Source organism: Oryza sativa, chromosome 12 (assembly GCF_034140825.1).
Source record: "Oryza sativa Japonica Group chromosome 12, ASM3414082v1".
In the NCBI taxonomy this organism is placed as follows: Eukaryota; Viridiplantae; Streptophyta; class Magnoliopsida; order Poales; family Poaceae; genus Oryza; species Oryza sativa.
In genome coordinates, this window is record NC_089046.1 from 4,761,758 (window position 1) to 4,780,019 (window position 18,262).

The 18,262-nt window shown below is 38.6% G+C and overlaps 1 protein-coding gene across 1 annotated transcript; it reads left to right on the forward strand.

Annotated features, from left to right (window-relative positions):
* Positions 1-16,449: 16,449 nt before the first annotated feature.
* LOC112937412 (putative protein Brevis radix-like 5) lies at positions 16,450-17,764 on the forward strand. Its single transcript, XM_026022027.2, has 2 exons — positions 16,450-17,454; positions 17,592-17,764. Exons 1-2 carry the CDS (start codon positions 16,565-16,567, stop codon positions 17,671-17,673), a joined length of 972 nt encoding a protein of 323 aa, XP_025877812.1. The 5' UTR covers positions 16,450-16,564; the 3' UTR covers positions 17,674-17,764.
* The last annotated feature ends 498 nt before the right edge of the window (positions 17,765-18,262 follow it).

Below are 18,262 nucleotides of genomic sequence, written 5' to 3' on the forward strand. Positions count from 1 at the left end.
AGGCCCACTTGGAATAGGTCTTAGGGCTGAAGGCCAGCTATATGGGTCAATTGTCCCTATTATAAGGGTAGCCATGTAAATTCCCCTTTATATAGAATCCTTAGGGTTACCTATTTACTTTCCACCTTTTAGAGTGAAGCATGTCCTTTCAACAAACGCTATTCCGTTCGACAACAATTTGTTTATAAAACTAGATAAAATTCTTATTAGTCAGTCCAGAAGGGGAAGATATGTGTCCTTCAATGTTTGTCAGTGCTCTAAACAGAGCTTTATCTAAGCATGAATGCACCTTTTATCATACTTGGTTGTTGTTCGAAATGAAATTTAAATTTGAATTATCTTGGAATACACATACTAGCTCTATGTGTAATATAAATACCTATCACTTTACATTAAAACTTGTAATAAAGACTTTTAAAGATTGAAATATAAATTGAGGATCAATACAAATAACTAAATCTGACATAATATACCAAATAGATTACATAGACTACATAAATTAAAGGCTTATTAAATGTGAATACGAGACAACTGAAATTACAGCTTCAGAAAATTTCGAAGGAAAATTACAACTGAAATTACAGCAATATAAATTGGGCTGTTAGTAACAAAAATTTTGAGGGAAAATGGTGCTAATAAATTTTAACTCAAATCTCACGAATTTATTATAGCATGCATTTTAGAAATGGAGAAATAATTTCATAAGCATTAAAAAAGTAAATAAGGTAACACTGGTAGTTTGTTAATACCTTCTCACGGACCTTCCACTAAGAATAGAAGTAGGGATGAGCCGCACAATATTTGAGTGGTAGTTTGTTTTCTCACGGAACTTCCACTAACAATAGAAGTAGGGATGAGCCGCACAATATTTCTGACGGCTTCACAAATCTGATGTCCAAATTTTAAGGTAAGAGTGGTAGTTTATTAATACCTTCTCATGGAACTTCCAAAGTAGGGATGAGCCGCACAATAATTCTGATGGCTTCACGAATCTGATGTCCAAATTTTAAACACGAATCTAATATCTAAATGTTAGATATATAGTAATTTCTAATGGGTGTGCCAATTTTGAGTGTAGACTAAACAATGTATAAATTCAACATTGGATAATCGGTAAAGAAATGTTACAACTGGTACCAGTAACTACAGCAGATCACTAATTTTGTACCACCCGTAAATCAAAAAAACGAGTATAAAGCTGAGTTCTTCCAAACAAAATTGATAACCATTGCAAGGCCATAGTTAGTGTACTTGTAATTATCTACTATGAGCAGCTCCTGCCCTTTTGCAACTCCCTGTTGCAAATCTTGAAGACAAATTGGTCACCTTGCTTATCATCGAAGTGATTAGTAAACTACGATCTTGTCAAGCATTTTCTTGCTGACTTTTGACATGAGACTTAACGATTTGCACAATGATCGAATTTGACCATGATGAATGCAAGTCTCTATCTTCTCGTTAGAAATCTCAAGGGTGCATAAATCATAATAGATGATAACTTTTATGCTAGCAACACACATCCTATAGTACTCATTCTATAATACTTGGGTAACGCAACTCTTATACGTGTAGAAGAGATCATCAGTAGAAGTGTTGACAATAAAATCATGTAGTCTATATAACTTGTGTGATGTGTAATTTCTCCCTTTACATCAAAATCACATAAATCTTTGGATGATCCCTTGATCTAATGGTAAGTTGGGGCCAAAGCCCCCGGTCATTTTTACAGTGAGTGGGGGCAAATGCGGATGATCCGTTGATCTAATGGCAAGTTGGGGCCAATGCCCCAGTTAATTTTAAGTGAGTGGGGGCAAATACAACTTGATAATATTGGCAAGTTGGGGCCAAGGCCCCCAGTCAATTTTATAGTGAGTGGGGGCAAATGCCCACTCGATAATATTTACTTTGTTTGTCGACTTAAGCGGTAGATCTTGGACTCTACTCATGCTACTTCCTGTTCCGCCCCTGATCTAATGACACCAACTTCGATGGCACATTGATGATTACCAATACAAATATTGCATCGATACCATACCCATTTTTCTGCTCACGGAGCACCTAAATACAACTGAAACCTTAAAATCTAAGATTCGTCATGATTTATGTTTGAGAATGAATAGAACCTTAAAGGCATATTCATCTGTCTCGTCATCTCCAATGTAAATTGGGAGAACATTAGAGTCATTTAGCCCAAGTGTCCCTATAAGATATTTGATCACTTTACCTTTGTCTGCAACATCTTCAGGTCGAACTTCCAGAACCTAAAAATTTTATTTTTATATAAGTTATGTAAAACATCGTTGAAATGGACTATAAGTTAAATACCGGGTATTGAATCTTCGTACCATTTTCCCGGGTTTCATCTCAAGACTAGGACATCTTTCAGTGCATTAATAACTATTTCTTTAACCAACTCCCAATCCTATAGTTAAGACAAGCATCATTTGTTAAACTTGACCTAAATTGATAAAAGAAGAAAAAAAAACTAAAAGTAGATCCATATTTTACTTCTCCTCAACATTCTTTGTCTTCGATCATTGCCCCCTCAATTTTTCCAATAGGCACAATTATAGACTTCAAAACATGTTTTATAGTAAAATTGTAACAATATTGTATTATACATTCATATAAAATTGCACAAGTCATCGTTTTGCATTTATTAGAAATATAGATTATACCTGACTAATCATAGGGACAAACTTTCTCCCAGGCTAGAAGGGATTGGCTTCTTCACTGTGTAGAAGTTAGAAACAGAAATTTTAAAAACTAAGCATGAAGTTACACTACAACACAAACATCATAGTGAGGTTAATTTCTACGACTAGCAAACTGGGTGAAAAAGCCAATAGTTAATTATGTGCTTTTTTTTGCTATGATCTTTCCTCAATCTAAAGTCCTTTTGGAAAATTAAGGCCAACCTTATATTCAATACACTAAGCATCTTAACCTCACATCATGGTTTGTACCTCTGTCTTTCGTTATTTATATTCACTTATTACTCAAATTAATTAAACATCTAAAAATGCCTCTAGAGAGGCAAACACGTTTTCAAGAAAATGTCTTCCACATTTGGTGAATTAGGGTGCCTTAAAAATGTGTATACCAAATAATTAGCACAGATATCTAAAAATGACTCAAAGTTGCTTCTAAAATGTCTCTAGAGTACACACATTTTGACAATCTACAGGGTATATCAAGGAAAAGGTCCCTAGATGATAGAACTCGTTTCTTAAAGCTGATTTGAAAATCCTTCAAGTATAATAAATTGTAAGAGATTGTAAGAGTACTATGAAAATTTTGTTCTAAAATGTTGCAAGTACTTACTATTTCACTAGTACTTCCAAAATCAGCCCTTTGATACCATGATATCCAACCCGTGACACCCAGCATAGTAGCGTTCTACTAGTTTTACAAATTCAAACACCTGAGTCAGAAAGACAAAACTCACAATTATTGATCTACCACATATAGTAATAATTTGAGTATAGCTCGTCAATCAAAGGGGTTGATCGTTCCTACCTTTCTGCGGGATCTCCCGGTGACTATTGCAGTTGGAAAAATCTTCGCTGCATCCCTCACGGTCTCACGCATCTAACAGTAATTAGAATTAAACATAAATAATTGTTACATGCATTTACAAGTATTTAATTGCCAAATATTCTTATTTGACTTACCTCAGGGGACATAAATGCCATCTCAGGATTATTTACGATTGGCGAAAGTGTGCCATCATAATCCAAGAATAGGGCAATCTTCTTGCCTTGAGCATTGGATGTGATTTCATCAAATGAAACCAAGGTAGAAGTACATTGTGTCTGTTATAAATAGACATGCGAAAATTCTTCAAAACAGCATTCATTGGATAGCTAAAAGCTAGTGATTCAAACTATGGAGACTACAATATTAGAACATGAGTAATAAGCAGAAAATATACCTTGCAAGTATCATTTTCACACCCTGAATCACCTGAGCCTTCAATAATCCTTTTATTTTCACCTCCTAAATCATTAGAGCCTTCAATAATATTTTCACCCTTAACTAGTTCTGCATCTAAATGTTTAGAAACAATCTCCATAAAAGTCTATCTTAGAATGAAGTATATGCACTACGTATTATTGTTCAATATTTTATAATTAAGTGCTTACTTGAGAGCTTTGTGTGTTTTCTTGACACACGTTTCTTCCCCCAAAAAAAACTTAGTGTTAGGACTACTATGATGACCACAACACTCGGCCTACTATTGCCGCTATGAGAGCAGCTCTATGTTTTGTATGATGTGCTCCTGCATATATGTCACGCCCAGAAATTTACAAGTAATTTCCGAACTAATTTGTGCATTAAAATCCTCGCCCAGGAATCAACCGAGTTACACAAACTAACAATTTAATATACAGATTCATCAAAATAACCAAAGTGATAAATACTTACATAAGAGGCACTTAGTCCTCACCATAAAGAAAAACTGCAGCGGAAAACAAAATCTAGCGAAGCTTCAACTCCACCCCCACATGCAGCTCAACTGGGGTATAAGCCAAACAAAATCTATGACTTACTAAAGAAAAGTTATTATCTAATAAAAATATTCGTCTTTTGCTCCACTTATCTTCAACCTAGAATGTAGATTGATCTATGGACATGTTCAGCATTGGAAGGCCCATGAAGAATGGATACAACTGGTAGCGGAAATTGCACCAAATTATTGATGCTCTTGCACCTTTTGATCCCAGCTTACAGTTTGGTGCATAACCAATATCATTGAAACACTTCTGTCATTCTAAACTTGTCAACTCGGATGAGCACTCTGCAAGGGCATATATGGTGTAGTCTTAGCCTTTGCTATGAGATTTTCCTGTCCTGTGGCGAACCTTGTAGGCAAGTTAGTTGCCTTATTTGTCACAGCAGAAATAAGTGATAGGACAACATTAACATATAATTGGTTCTGAATGAAAGATGGGTCGCAATGTGATGCTATATGGTCTATGTCTTTAGAACTACTGAAACTAATAATGTGACTAGAAATTCTAATGCCACAAAAGTCATAAAAGATGATAGCCTCCATCTTTGAAGCACAAACCACCTTAACTTTCCTTAGTGCATCGGTAACACAACTCTTGCATGTAGTATTATCAATATCAGCATGACACCATCCAACCGCATACATCTCATCTTTTGCTCTGTTGGCCATGATCCTACCAAAAAAATCCGGGGTGGAGGAGACATTATGTGGCAGTGTCCTTTATAAAAAGTGCATGTTTCGCTTGTATATGTTGTCTGCTGAGTAATTTATGCCTTCACAATTTGAATACCAAAACTCATTGGATAGTCCCGTGGCATATCCAGATAATAGGTGTAAAAAAGATCTTCAGTAGAAGTGTTGATAATAAAACCATGTAGTCTATATAGCTTGTGTGATGTGTAATTTCTCCCTTTACATTAAAATCACATAAATCTTTGGATGATCCCTTGATCTAATGGCAAGTTGGGGCCAAACCCCCCGATCAATTTTACTGTGAGTGGGGGCAAATGAGGATGATCCGTTGATCTAATGGCAAGTTGGGGCCAATGCCCCCAGTTAATTTTAAGTGAGTGGGGGCAAATGCCCCCTCGATAATATTCTACATTCAGTCTTATCATGAAATGTGTTTCAATTTTATTTGTAAATTAGATCATGTTTCAACTGTTGCTTTTCATCATAAAGAAACTTATATGGTTGTTGGAGAATGAAACCTCCTCATTTAGATAGTGCTAGTTCCATTTCTCTTTTCAAATCTACATTTTGATGTAGGTTTTTAGAACTTTGTGATAATCTAACAATATTTGTTATGATTTATTTATTTAGCTGATCGTTTGCTTATATATTTCTGTTGGAGTTAGCTAACTCGGCGCTCTATAGACAATTGGGCTTGGCTACTTCCTCATTTATTGTGAGCACGTTTTTCGAATTATTCGTAAAAAAACATTTATATAGAAATTTCTTTTAAAAATAATTAAATCTATTTTTAAGTTTATAATAGTTAATACTTAACTAATCCTATGCTAATCACCTTGTTCGATTTCCGTTTGAAGAACTAATTAAGCCAAATTGTAGTATCGAAGAAAGCCTAAGACTGCATAGCCACTTGCAAAATAAGAACATGTGACTAATTGAATATAGTATTTTAAGAAAATAAATATGTACTTTAACTAAGGGATTAGATAAAAAACTGTCGAGTGTTTTTTGGGAGGAAAACTTTCAAATCTAACTACAGTATATAATTTCACTAGAACTATATACTATAATAATAATAACTTGTTTATATGTATTAAAATAATATATGCAACTTTATATCTAATAAATATAGAGATAATAATATAGTTATAGTATAGTTACACTATAGTTACAATGTAACTACAATGTAACTACGATGTAACTACAATATAACTAGGGTTGCAAACTTTTCAAAAACTTGCAAGAGATGAAGTGGCTACCACATATAGCTGGTGGGAATGAGGTCCTGGGTTCAAACCCCACCCCCACGCAGAACACAAATTACAGTTATCGCGCAGATTTTTTCCACCAACGCGCTAGCACTAATCTTAAGGCGAATCCGACGGTCAAAAATTCGACAGTTTTCCCCCCGTTTACTGTCGACAGTAAACTAGCAATTCCGTTAACTAATTAGCTTCATTTGCAAGAAAGAAGGCACCTGTCAAATACTTGCAACTTGCTGCCATGATAAATTCCGTTAACTAATTAGCTTCATTTGCAAGAAAGAAGGCACCTGTCATACTTGCAACTTGCTGCCATGATAAAAATGCCCTTTTCTCTCTCGTGTCATTTTGTTTCTAATCTATCTATCTATCTATCTATTCTGTCTTTTCTGTCTATGTATACCTATACTAATCATACTAATCAGACACTTTCTAGCTACGAGCTCCCACGTTAATTAAAAAGATCTAGCTATTGATTAGATGGATGATACTATCATTACCGTAGATCCTATCTATATTTTATGTTGTGGGGCCTTACCATCAATCGGATATAATGACATGTTAAACAAAACATATTAATTTACCTTCTAATCATGTCACCTAAATCAATTAATTAGAATCAATTACGGTACAAGGTGGGAATTTCTCTAAGACGTAACAGCCAATGCTTTCCCATCTAACCTGCAATTACCATCCAAGCGATATCACGTAAATTAACTGGAGTCATATACGGTCTCTCTCTCCCTATATATATATATATATATATATATATATATATATATATATATATATATATATATATATATATATATATATATATAATTTTCTCAATTATATATATATTTCTTGTGTGCCCTAATTAATTAGTTGGAAATTGCAATAATTAAGAAGCTGGTGTGGAACTGTGGGTGTGTATTATATTATACTACTTGTATACTACATTCATCTCTGGATGTGCTAGATAGTACAGTTTGCTTATCTTCCTCCATGCATTAGCATCATAGCATGTGACACCTGAGGTGAGCAAAACTTGCATTAAATTAGCATGGCATTCGTACTCCCTGCTTTTCCCACGGAGCGATCATCTTGGAAAACCTAGCTAGCTCGCTGCTGCTGGTGCTGGTGCCATGGTGCACTGGTGCGTGCGCATTCACTTTAATCGTACACACCAACGTTCAAAAAACAAACCCAGCCACCGAGCCATGTGGTGTGTAGACCAAGTGACTAACCGGTACTATATGCTTTCACATTTGGTTAGCACATATATGTACCAAAAAGAACTCAAAAAAGATCATGGGAGGAATTAATTAAACCATTTAAATCAATTCATGTGTTGATCCATTAATTGAATTAATTTATACTTGATAATATAATACTACTAAAATTTTTCATATAATAATATTGATTTCGGTCCATAAATTAATACATGCATAGGCAGTATATGATGATACAACGTAATACCACGAGAAGACCCTCCTGCACACACCTTTTTGTTAGATAGATATTCATATGCATGCATATACCAAACGATCAATAATTTATAAACTAGAAGAAAACTCCATATTTACCCTATGAGTTTTTTACCCCTGATTATCTCATCTTATGAGAAAATTCCAAACCCTTGGGTTATCATTTTGATCTCCTATATGTATATATGTACTTCCTCCGTCCCAAAGTACTTGTCACATTGAGTTTTTGTTTGTAAATTTTAATTATTCGTCTTATTAAAAATTATGAAATTATTATTTATTTTGTTTGTGACTTGCTTTATTACCAAAAGTACTTTAAGTATGACTTGCCCTATTTTATAATTACAATAATTTTTTAAATAGACGAATGGTCAAAAGTTGCAAGCAAAAAAAGTCAAAACGACCACAAATTTGGGATGGGGGTAACAGTTGTGAGTTGACCGTTGGATTTTTTAAAAAAAAATTACTTCATTATGCGCTACTTACATCAAAAACATAAATCTCAATATAAATAAAGTACTTTAAAATAAAACTAAATGGACAAAATTATTTTCCATCAAAAACTGAAAAAATAAAAATAATTATTTTAAAAAGTTTATAAATAAATTTATTGACTCCAAACAAGAGTTCCATCAAGATGTTGAACACCAAAATGATTGTCTGTTTAGGTTTGAAATTTGGAGAAAATATAATACGGGTTTCACATATTTGACTTGAAATTTTATCTAAAAAATTAAAATTTTGATTTTACAAAATTTGGTCAAATAATTATATCTCCTTATTTTACATCTGATTCTATTTTTTTCACAATGAGAAAATATATTTTTTATCAGTAAAATAGCACATAAGTTAAGTACGAGAGTAGTTCAATATAGTTATATTGAAAAGAAAAAAATAATGGTTAAAACATTGTAAACTAAAGGAATGTGTAGAGAGGGGATAAGATAAAAGGTCGAGGGCTTATTAACTCATTTTTTTTAATTAAAAAAGGTTATTCCTTATTCAGATGTAACCTATTACAGCTCATATCTATTTGAATATTTTCAAGCATAGTAGCAAACTATATTATATTACGATAAGGCCATAATCTTAATATTATTCTCATTTTCTCTGTTCTCTTCTCTCTTTTTCTTCCAACTTTTCACCAATAATTTCTCCAGCCATTTTTCATCAGTATTTGCATTTGTTTTAATTTTAATAAAAAATAATAAATGAACAAATGCCCAAGCCAAGGTCACTACTCGCACGGCACGCCTACTCCTCATAACCGTGTGCACATGTTCAGTAAGTGTATGGCTCACGTGGACCGGGATGCCGATCCAACATCCAGCAATAGAATTTCATTAGAAAATCAACATGCCGGTTGGCGCTTCCACTGATTAATCTATGTGTATAACCTTTAAAAACCATATATTGTTAATATACTAATATTTTAGTTTTTTTTGTGATTTTTAGCATCAGAGTGCTTAGATAAGACTCTATGTATGGATCCAACACCAGTATTGTTTATTGATTTTATCAGAATTGTAATGTTTTTCAAAAGTTGAAATATCTAAATATTATTTATTTTATAGTACAAATAAAAATACATATATTTAGAATCTACATATTATTTATTTTATATTATAAAAAAAATACATATATTTAGAAAATTGTTATCAGGGTTATAGAGATCGATTCAATCTTAAAAAAGAGCAAATTGTTCCTATCATTTATTTTTCTATTTACCATTTTTAGTTTATTGAAATATAAGATATGTGGTCATGATGCTTGCCCCGAATAATTTGCAAATAATTTTAGAAAAAGTATTTTTTCCCTTTTTTTAAATTTTCTTCCCTCTTCTTTTAGGTGTTTGCACTGGTTTGATCACGCATTGTTGGATTATGGTGCCGCATGGCCCATCTGCACATATGGAGTAGCTCTTATTCTCTCTCTTTTCAATTCACCATCGTAACTTGTGCGCTTCCCAGTTTTATAGAGAGGGTTTCTTACCTAGCGCTCTTTTAGCCGCTTGTATGTCACCATGGGTTGCTCACCCAAAGGATCGTGAGAGACACCAATTAGCTAGCATGAAACCAACCAGCATAAGATAGGTTTTTAGAGAGGGTTTCTTACCTGGCGCTCTTTTAGCTGCTTGTATGTCACCATGGGTTGCTCACCCAAAGGATTGTGAGAGACACCAATTAGCTAGCATGAAACCAACCAGCATAAGATAGATAGATAGATAGATAGATTGCAAAGGGGAAAAATATGTTGGGAAACCTCTGGAATCTGGATGATGTGCCTTTTGTTTGCTTCTTGGTATTTCTTTTCATAGGGATATTCTCTACATTTATATCAAAGTGGATAGATAATTGGGAAGTCTCTATAAATTGGATTTATCTTTTTCTTTTATTTTGCCTATTTCTTATGCTTAATTTTCTTAGATTTATCTCAAAATTTAATATCGCCATGTGGCTCAATAAGATGGCTCGAGATACAAGCTAGTTTTAGAAAGATAGAAATTCCGTGCGTCTTTTGACGCGCTCATGTTATAGCCTGTCCGCATTGTTTCTGTGATTAGAAAGTAGAAATTTTGAAATTTTTTAAAAGTATAATTTTCTTTTGTTAAATTTTGAAAATCTTTTAAGTTTACTCTATTTTTTGTCTGAACTATTTAGGGTTCCTTTGTAGAGTAAAATTATAATTGTATTGTCTATTAATTGACAAAATAGGTGATAATATTTTACTCCCTCCATTCCATAATATAAGGTACAACCACTTTTTTTAATGTTCCATAATATAACGCATGCATGCATGTAAGCAATTAACTATGATCTTTTCTCCATTAAATTATTACTTTTTTTAAATCCTCTACTCTCATGTTCTCTAATTCTATTGGATACATGTATTATATTTATTAGGATGATCCAAACTACAAGATAATAATAATTATTTCTTGGTCTTTGGGTTAGAGGTGGTTATGCCTTATATTTTGGAATGGAGGGAGTAAAAGGCATTTGTTTGCAAATATATATATATATTTTATGAGCTAAAGGATTTAATATAAGTATCTATGTTGGAAAAAATTATACTTGTTGATAAAAATTAAAGTCTAACCGGACCCCACTGATCTATACCTGATATTTTGCTCCTTAGTAAAATTCTTTTAAGCCCCATCAATCCTTCTAGATCCTTCCCCACTTCTCCTTTGCATTTTCTCTTTTCTCTCTGTGTAAACTATAGTATCTAGGTCTATTTTTTTTCTTAGTCATGTTTGATTCTCTTTTTGCCTATGGATGTTTATTTCCTTTTTCTATCGAGCCATGTAGGACTCAGGAGATGGTTCAGCACTTCAGCACTGTTACCATATTTTTGCGCTTATTTTTTTCTCTCGTATAATTTCAAGATTTATTTGTAGTGTGAAAGGTGCCACGTGGCCCAATCATCGTTTGCATGCACAGCCAGCATTAAAAGATAATACTAGAAAATAGACGCGCCAGTTGGCGCATCCTCTGATTATATAACATGCGTGTGCTATTTAGTGCTTCTTCCAAGTGAGGACACATGAGCTGGCGTTTTCCGCGGATTATACATGCCCATATTCTTCCTAGCAAGGACTATTTAAAGGTTTCTAAATTTGAAAACTAAATCAAGTAAAAGAGTAATGCATTTGGTCATAATTCCTCCGTTTCACAATGTAAGTCATTCTAGCATTTTCTACATTCATATTGATGTTAATGAATCTAGCTAGATATATATGTCTAGATTCATTAACATTAATACGAATGTGAGAGAGGCTAGAATGACTTACATTGTGAAACAGAGGGAGCATCATTTAACTTTAATGAATAAATAAATGTAGCCTAAGAGAAAATATTTTGAATATTAAATAATATTTAATTTTGCATTGAACATGCATAAATACTGATTATGTATTTTTATTTTATTTTACTTATTATTCATGTCTAGTTGACTTTGATCTAACTTGGTCAGTTGGTCTCATGGTCCATCGGCCCAATCGGCATATATTTGGCACAATTAGTCAGTCCAGGAGTAAGGAGACCACCAGACGTCTTCTCGTGTTTCTCAATGGATCGATGGACCTCTATCTCTCTAGCTTAATTCTTTTTCTCTCTCAAATAAGTTGTTTGGGATTTATCTGTTAATTCAGAGGTGACACGTGGTCCAATCAATACTGCCGCCAGCATTAGATAGATTGATTAATAACTCGCCAAATTTCATAAATCGGAAGGAATCCGCGTGCTTTTCGGATACCCGCTTCAAATCGGACTCCGACTCCGACTCGCTATATAACCCTAAATCCCCTCCCTATTAGCCCTAATCCCCTATTAGCCCTAAACTTCACAAATCACAACCGCATCGATCGACTCGACTCGACTCGAGCCATGTCGTCTTGGATTCTCCCCAGCTGCTTCTTCCCCCGCCGCTCTGCCGCCGCCATCGCCGCCGCCGTCGTCCCGGTGGCGACTAAGGAGGAGTTGCTCGAGCTGGAGAGGCGGCTGTGGGACATCGCCCCCGCGGCGGCGTACGAGCTGCAGAAGCGGCGGCACTGGACGCCGGAGCAGGTGGCGCGGGAGGCCGAGAAGAATCGGTGGATCGCCGAGAAGAAGCGCCGGATCGAGAAGGAATCCAAGCGGCAGCAGCGGAGGAGGAACTCCGGCGACTCCGCCGCCGCCACCACCACCGTCCTCCTCGACGGCGCTGGCGTCAATCTTGACAAGGTGCTCGGCGAGGACTTCGAGAGGAAGCGGTTCTACGAGGAGATCCGGCTGCAAGCCGAGACCCGCCGCCGTGCCACGCCGGAGGAAGAGCCCTCCACCGCCGCGGTCGTCGTGACGGAGGAGGACGACGAGGAGAGCGACGACGACGACGTCCCCGCCCGCGGCGAGGAGGGCTACCTCGAGAGGCGCCGGGAAATCCTGGGACGCTACTGCCTCACGCCGGCGCACGATCCCGCGGGCAGCCGAGCAGACATCAAGATCGGCGAGGAGGATGGAGGCAGCTGGTCGCCGTTTTTGATCGCTCGCAACCTCGGCCGCCGGATCACCCTCCGGGCGGCGGACTGACGCTGACAAGGCGGAGACGACGACGACGACGCGGCCAGCCAACGAGGCACCGAGATAAGATAGCTGCAGGGCTTCTAGTTGGATGAACTACTAGTCATGTAATCTATTGATCCCAAGTTGTGATCAACATGGTTTTGCACGAATTTGTGCTATGTAAATGCTAAGAATGTATACAGTAATGTTCTTTTTGTAAAAACACAGGGGATTCATCAAAATCCCCTGTTCAATTCAATTTATAATAAAATTAGGTGAAAATTACATTGCAACTCAAAACGAATCTTGTGCTTTGATGATTGGTTCTGCAATTTTACTGCAAATCTGAAATTCTGAAGAGTGAAGATGGAAGTTGTCTGATGTATTCAGCAGAGAAACCTGACTAAAAACCTGACATTAAGTCATGGACTAAGACATTATTATGGTAAAACTTTTTTTGTGAAGTTTGTTTTCTTTGAGGTAGTAGGAGAACTTTCTAAAATTGTTGTATGTTGTTCAGAAATTTAACTCTGAGATGTAATTCAAGTTTGATTAACTTTGTACTAACAACATATGTTCTTAACCATGTTACTTTTTTTACATCTTGAATGTAATTACATGTTAATCTCTCCAGGGAATATGGCACACAAAAAATTATCTTATGCGCGTACATTTGAACTGAATTTTTAACCACATCGTCCTCTTCCCCAACATATCGAGCCCACGAGCAGAGCAAAGCAGAGGCACATAGATGCACCTTCCATCAACGTCATCAGGGACTTCACCAAGATCTTGATTACTCGTGAAGGCCGGAACCACGAACACTGGTGCCCTGTCAGCAACCGAGCAGATTTTTTTTTTACTGAAAAAGGTAGAGAGACTCTACCTTATAACCATTGTATTAATGGTAGTCAAGGTGTTGCATAAAGAGTTACAAAAGAACCGGATGAAGAGGGAGGAATAGAAGAAGAAGAGAAAATAAGAAGGAAAAAAGGAACCGAGCAGATTTTGGTTCAGAACAAGTGAGATTCAGATAATCGGACTAGTGGCTAACTAACTAGGAACCTTAACACAGCAAAATAGTAAAGTAATTGATGAAATCGAGCTGGATTTGACAACATATAGAGTGCAGCGCAAGAACAAGAAATGAGGAATAAAAACTTTTCGCATAGTTTGTTTGTGACTGCTTCGTGGCTTTATATCGAGTCCAGACTCCAGAGCTACGCGATAAAGAATGATGACTACAGTACGGCAAACAAAGCAATCTGTAGTCCGTCGCGGCGCTTTGTAGCCCTTGGATCTCCATAACCATCCCAGCGAACCGTTATCCTTTAATCCCAACCGTTCATCCACTCTCCCGTGTATAACACACAGCCGCGTTCTGATTTCTGAATCTTCAAGTTTCTTCAGTTATGCAATCTTCAGAGTCTCACGCGCGTGGCGCAGCGGAGGCATCCGCCGTTTTGTGCCAAGCATTATACATGTTGTTACTAGATCCTACTCACCCAGATATATCGTCTTTTCCTTAACCCTCTTTATCCCACACTCTTATCCGTCCTGCACATCCATCTTATAGAGCAGGTTTATAGGAGCTTGTGCCAGTGCTTGTTCTTCGCTAAGCACCTGCTCCTCTCTATCCCTCTATCTTTTCCTATTATACTTGCTCTTAAGACCACAAGCCTCTATAGCAGGGTTGTCATCACTATGACTTCGGCGCAACTATGCCATGTTGACTTTAAAAGTCAACTCCTTTTGACTTACAAGCAAGCCAAGTAAATACTCCTAATAAGGCCGAGTTCGCCACAATAAATTGTCTGAGATAGTATCGTTCTCCCCAAACATATTTTCGAAAATGCTAAATGATACGTTTTATAAAAAGTAGTTAAATATAAAAATTTCTTTAGAAAACCAAATAAATTCATTTTTAATTTATAATTTTTAATATTTAATTAATCCTATGTGCTAATAGTGATCTATTCCGTTTTAATCAGCATTCGGCCACACTACGTTGGCTCCCCGACACGTGCCAGCCACACTGACCAAATGTAGCTGCCAGCTGGGCCCCACTGCCACTAGGACGACGACACCACAGAAGCTGCTTACACGTTCCCTTTCATCCGTTCGTCAAATTTTTTTAAAGTTTAAATTTCGCAGGTAAGCACGGTTTCCAGAGTTATTTTGATTCTGTTTCGAAGGACCCATGGATTGAAATTTGAAAACTCCTGGTGTTTTTCGAGTCGGAGAACAGAGTAGAATTTCCAGGTCCAAAACATCTTTAATTGTAAATTTTACAGCTCAACATGGCTTCTAGAGTTTTTATTCGATTCGGAACGTGGATTGAAATTTGAGAGTTCTGATGCTTTTCAACTCAAACGAATTATGTTCTTTTGCAAACAGAGAGGATTGATCAAGATCCCCTGTTCGAATTATGAGGAAATCAGGGGAAATTGCATAGGCAACTCAAACGAATCTTGTGCTTTTTGATGGTTGGTTTTGCAATTCTAGTGCAAGTCTCTGAAATTCTGAAGATGGAACTCCAAACACATGTGTTCCTGCATGCTTGTGTTTGTTTTTGACGGTCTGATGCATCTGAAATTTCACTTGGGATCATCCACAGCACTGAATTATTCCTAATGAATTATTCAGCGGAGATATGATTTGCTGAATCGTTGCATTTGCACCCGCCTGAATAAAAACCCTGAAATTTAGTACTCGACCAAAAGAGGAGTCCTCAAATCAAATGGAGCACAAGATTCAGAAATTTCAGATGTTTATTTCGGACCTGTTCACTTTGATGCAATTTTCAACCTTACCAAATTTTGGTAAAGTTGTCAAAAAATGGCTACATTTAGTTTGCTACCAAATTTTGGTAACTATATAAGAAATCCTGCCAAAATTTTAGCAATGCCAAATTTTGATAAGGTTTTTTTTGGCATCAAAGTGAACAGGCCCTTCGTGTCCAAAATCCTGTCCCCAAACAGCGCATTCTGTTGTACCGTCACTCATCCGAACAAGGGACCCATTTGCATAATTTTAACCCGCGGCCAACTTGTACCATCAGATGATAAGCTTGCGGACCGGATTAAAGCACACGGGAAACTAAAAGTGATAGTAATACGATCCAAACTATCTTTGTGTTTAACTTTTTTTCACGCAGTTTTGTTGTTGTTGTTGTTGTTGTTGTTGTTGTTGTTGTAATACACAAAAACTACAACGCTCGCAGCTAATGGTAGCGAGTAGCGACCCAAACGTGGAGGGACTCATCTGCATAATTCCAGCACGAGGCCATCTGAGAGCCGTTAGATGACGAGCGTGCGGTCCAGATCCTACGGCGTCTCTCTCTCGCCTCGCCTCCGGTGATTTCGACGGTAGCCGTTAGCTGTACCCCCAAAATGTACAATCACGCACTAAATTCGAATCCAAAATTTTCGCCATAAATTTTGCACGTATTTGCCCCCACGTACACGCCGCCCGCATTCACTGCGTGCTGCTCGCATTTGAACTGAATTTCAAAACCACCTCGTCGTCTTCTTCCCCCCAAATCTAGCGAGCTCGCTCACGAGCAGAGCGAGGCAGAGGCAGATGCACGTGTGCTTCCATGGCGGCGGCGGCGGCGGCGGCGGCAGGCTCGCCAAGTCATTCAACGTCATCAGCGACTTCACCAAGATCTTGATTGGTCGTCGAGGTGGAGACCACGCGCTGGCGCGGCGGCGGCGGATGCGGCAATGCAAGGATGCCGCGCCGGCCGCGGCGGCGGCGGCGGTGGCGTCCGCGTCCGCCAAGATCGCGCCGGAAGAGGAGGGGGAGGGGGGTGGAGGAGGTAAGGAAGAAGAGTTCTGCGACAAGTGCTGCTCGGCTCTGTCGGGAGGCGGTGGCGCGGAGGAGGAGGCGGCGGCGGAGGGTGAGCGGGAGTGGGTGGCGGAGCCGGAGCCGGGGGTGTTGCTGACGCTGGCGCCGCGCGCCGACGGCGTCAGCAACCGGCTACGGAGGATACGGTTCAGGGAGGAGGTGTTCGACGCGTGGGCGGCGCAGTGCTGGTGGGCGGACAACCACGACCGCATCGCCGAGCTCTACTGCCTCGTCAAGCCCGACGACGACGACGACGAGGAGGAGGCGATAGCCGCGGCGGAGGCGGCCATGTTGCCGGCCACCCCATGCCAATCCGAGGCGGAGGACGACGACGACGACGACGGAGCAGAGTCGTCGTCACGGTCGCCGTCGACGTCCACCTTCTCCGGTGGCCCTTCCAGCGGCAGCGGCGGCGGGTCAACCGGCACGTTGGGCTCGCCGATACTGGGCCTCGTCACCGCGCCCAACACCACCGGAGGCGGCGAGCACGACGCCGTCCGCGACCAGCACCAGCCGACGGCGGCGACGTGGAGGGAGTGGGTGGAGGAGTACGAGCCCGGCGTGTTCATCACCGTCGGAGCCTATCCCGGCCACCGCCTCCAGCTCCGGTGCGTCGAGCTCAGGTACGCCGCACTTTCTATCGCAGCTCCGGCGTGTTCATTCATCCATGGCGTGTGTGACTGATTGCGTCATGCTGACGTGTACGGGTCGTTGACTTGTGCCGTGCTGACGTGTGCGCGATCGTTGACTTTTGTCGCAGCCGCGAGAAGTTTGGCGAGGTGAAGGCGAGAGTTTGGTGGGAGGAGAACAAGGCCAGGCTGCACCACCTCTACTCTTTCTGAAGCCTTAATTTTCGAGGCTATTTATGATAAATTTTGTACAAATTACAAGTGAAATGAGGAGGTTCAATGATTTTGCAATTCCCGTGCTTAACCCTGCTTGCTTTCTTGGAGGAATTTTGCAGGAAACAGGCATGGATTCTATAGGATATATTCACTTGAATCAGATAATTTCTTTTAAAATTACCGTAGAAGATATATTCACTGGAATTTGTTAATTTCTTTTAAAATTACAGTAGAAGTTTTCCATCCCAAATGAGGCTTAAACAGATTTCCGTGAAAACCATGTAAATTTCGAAAACAATAGTAATCATACGATGCATATGTCATTTATAGCGGGAATACATATTACTCGTCTTATTGCTATAGTGAAACAGTGATCATACTACTCGCACTGGCTTAATTATTTTCTGTTTCTATTGTTCATGCAAAATACAAAGGGTTTAAAATTAAATATTAGGGCACAGCTAGCTTAGCCGATCTTGGGAGGTCTGGCGACCTTGTCGTCCGAGTCGACGAAGACCCTGACACGGCCGGCGTTGTAGTCCGTGGTGACGAAGGCGTCGGCGGGGACCACCTGCACGTCCAACTC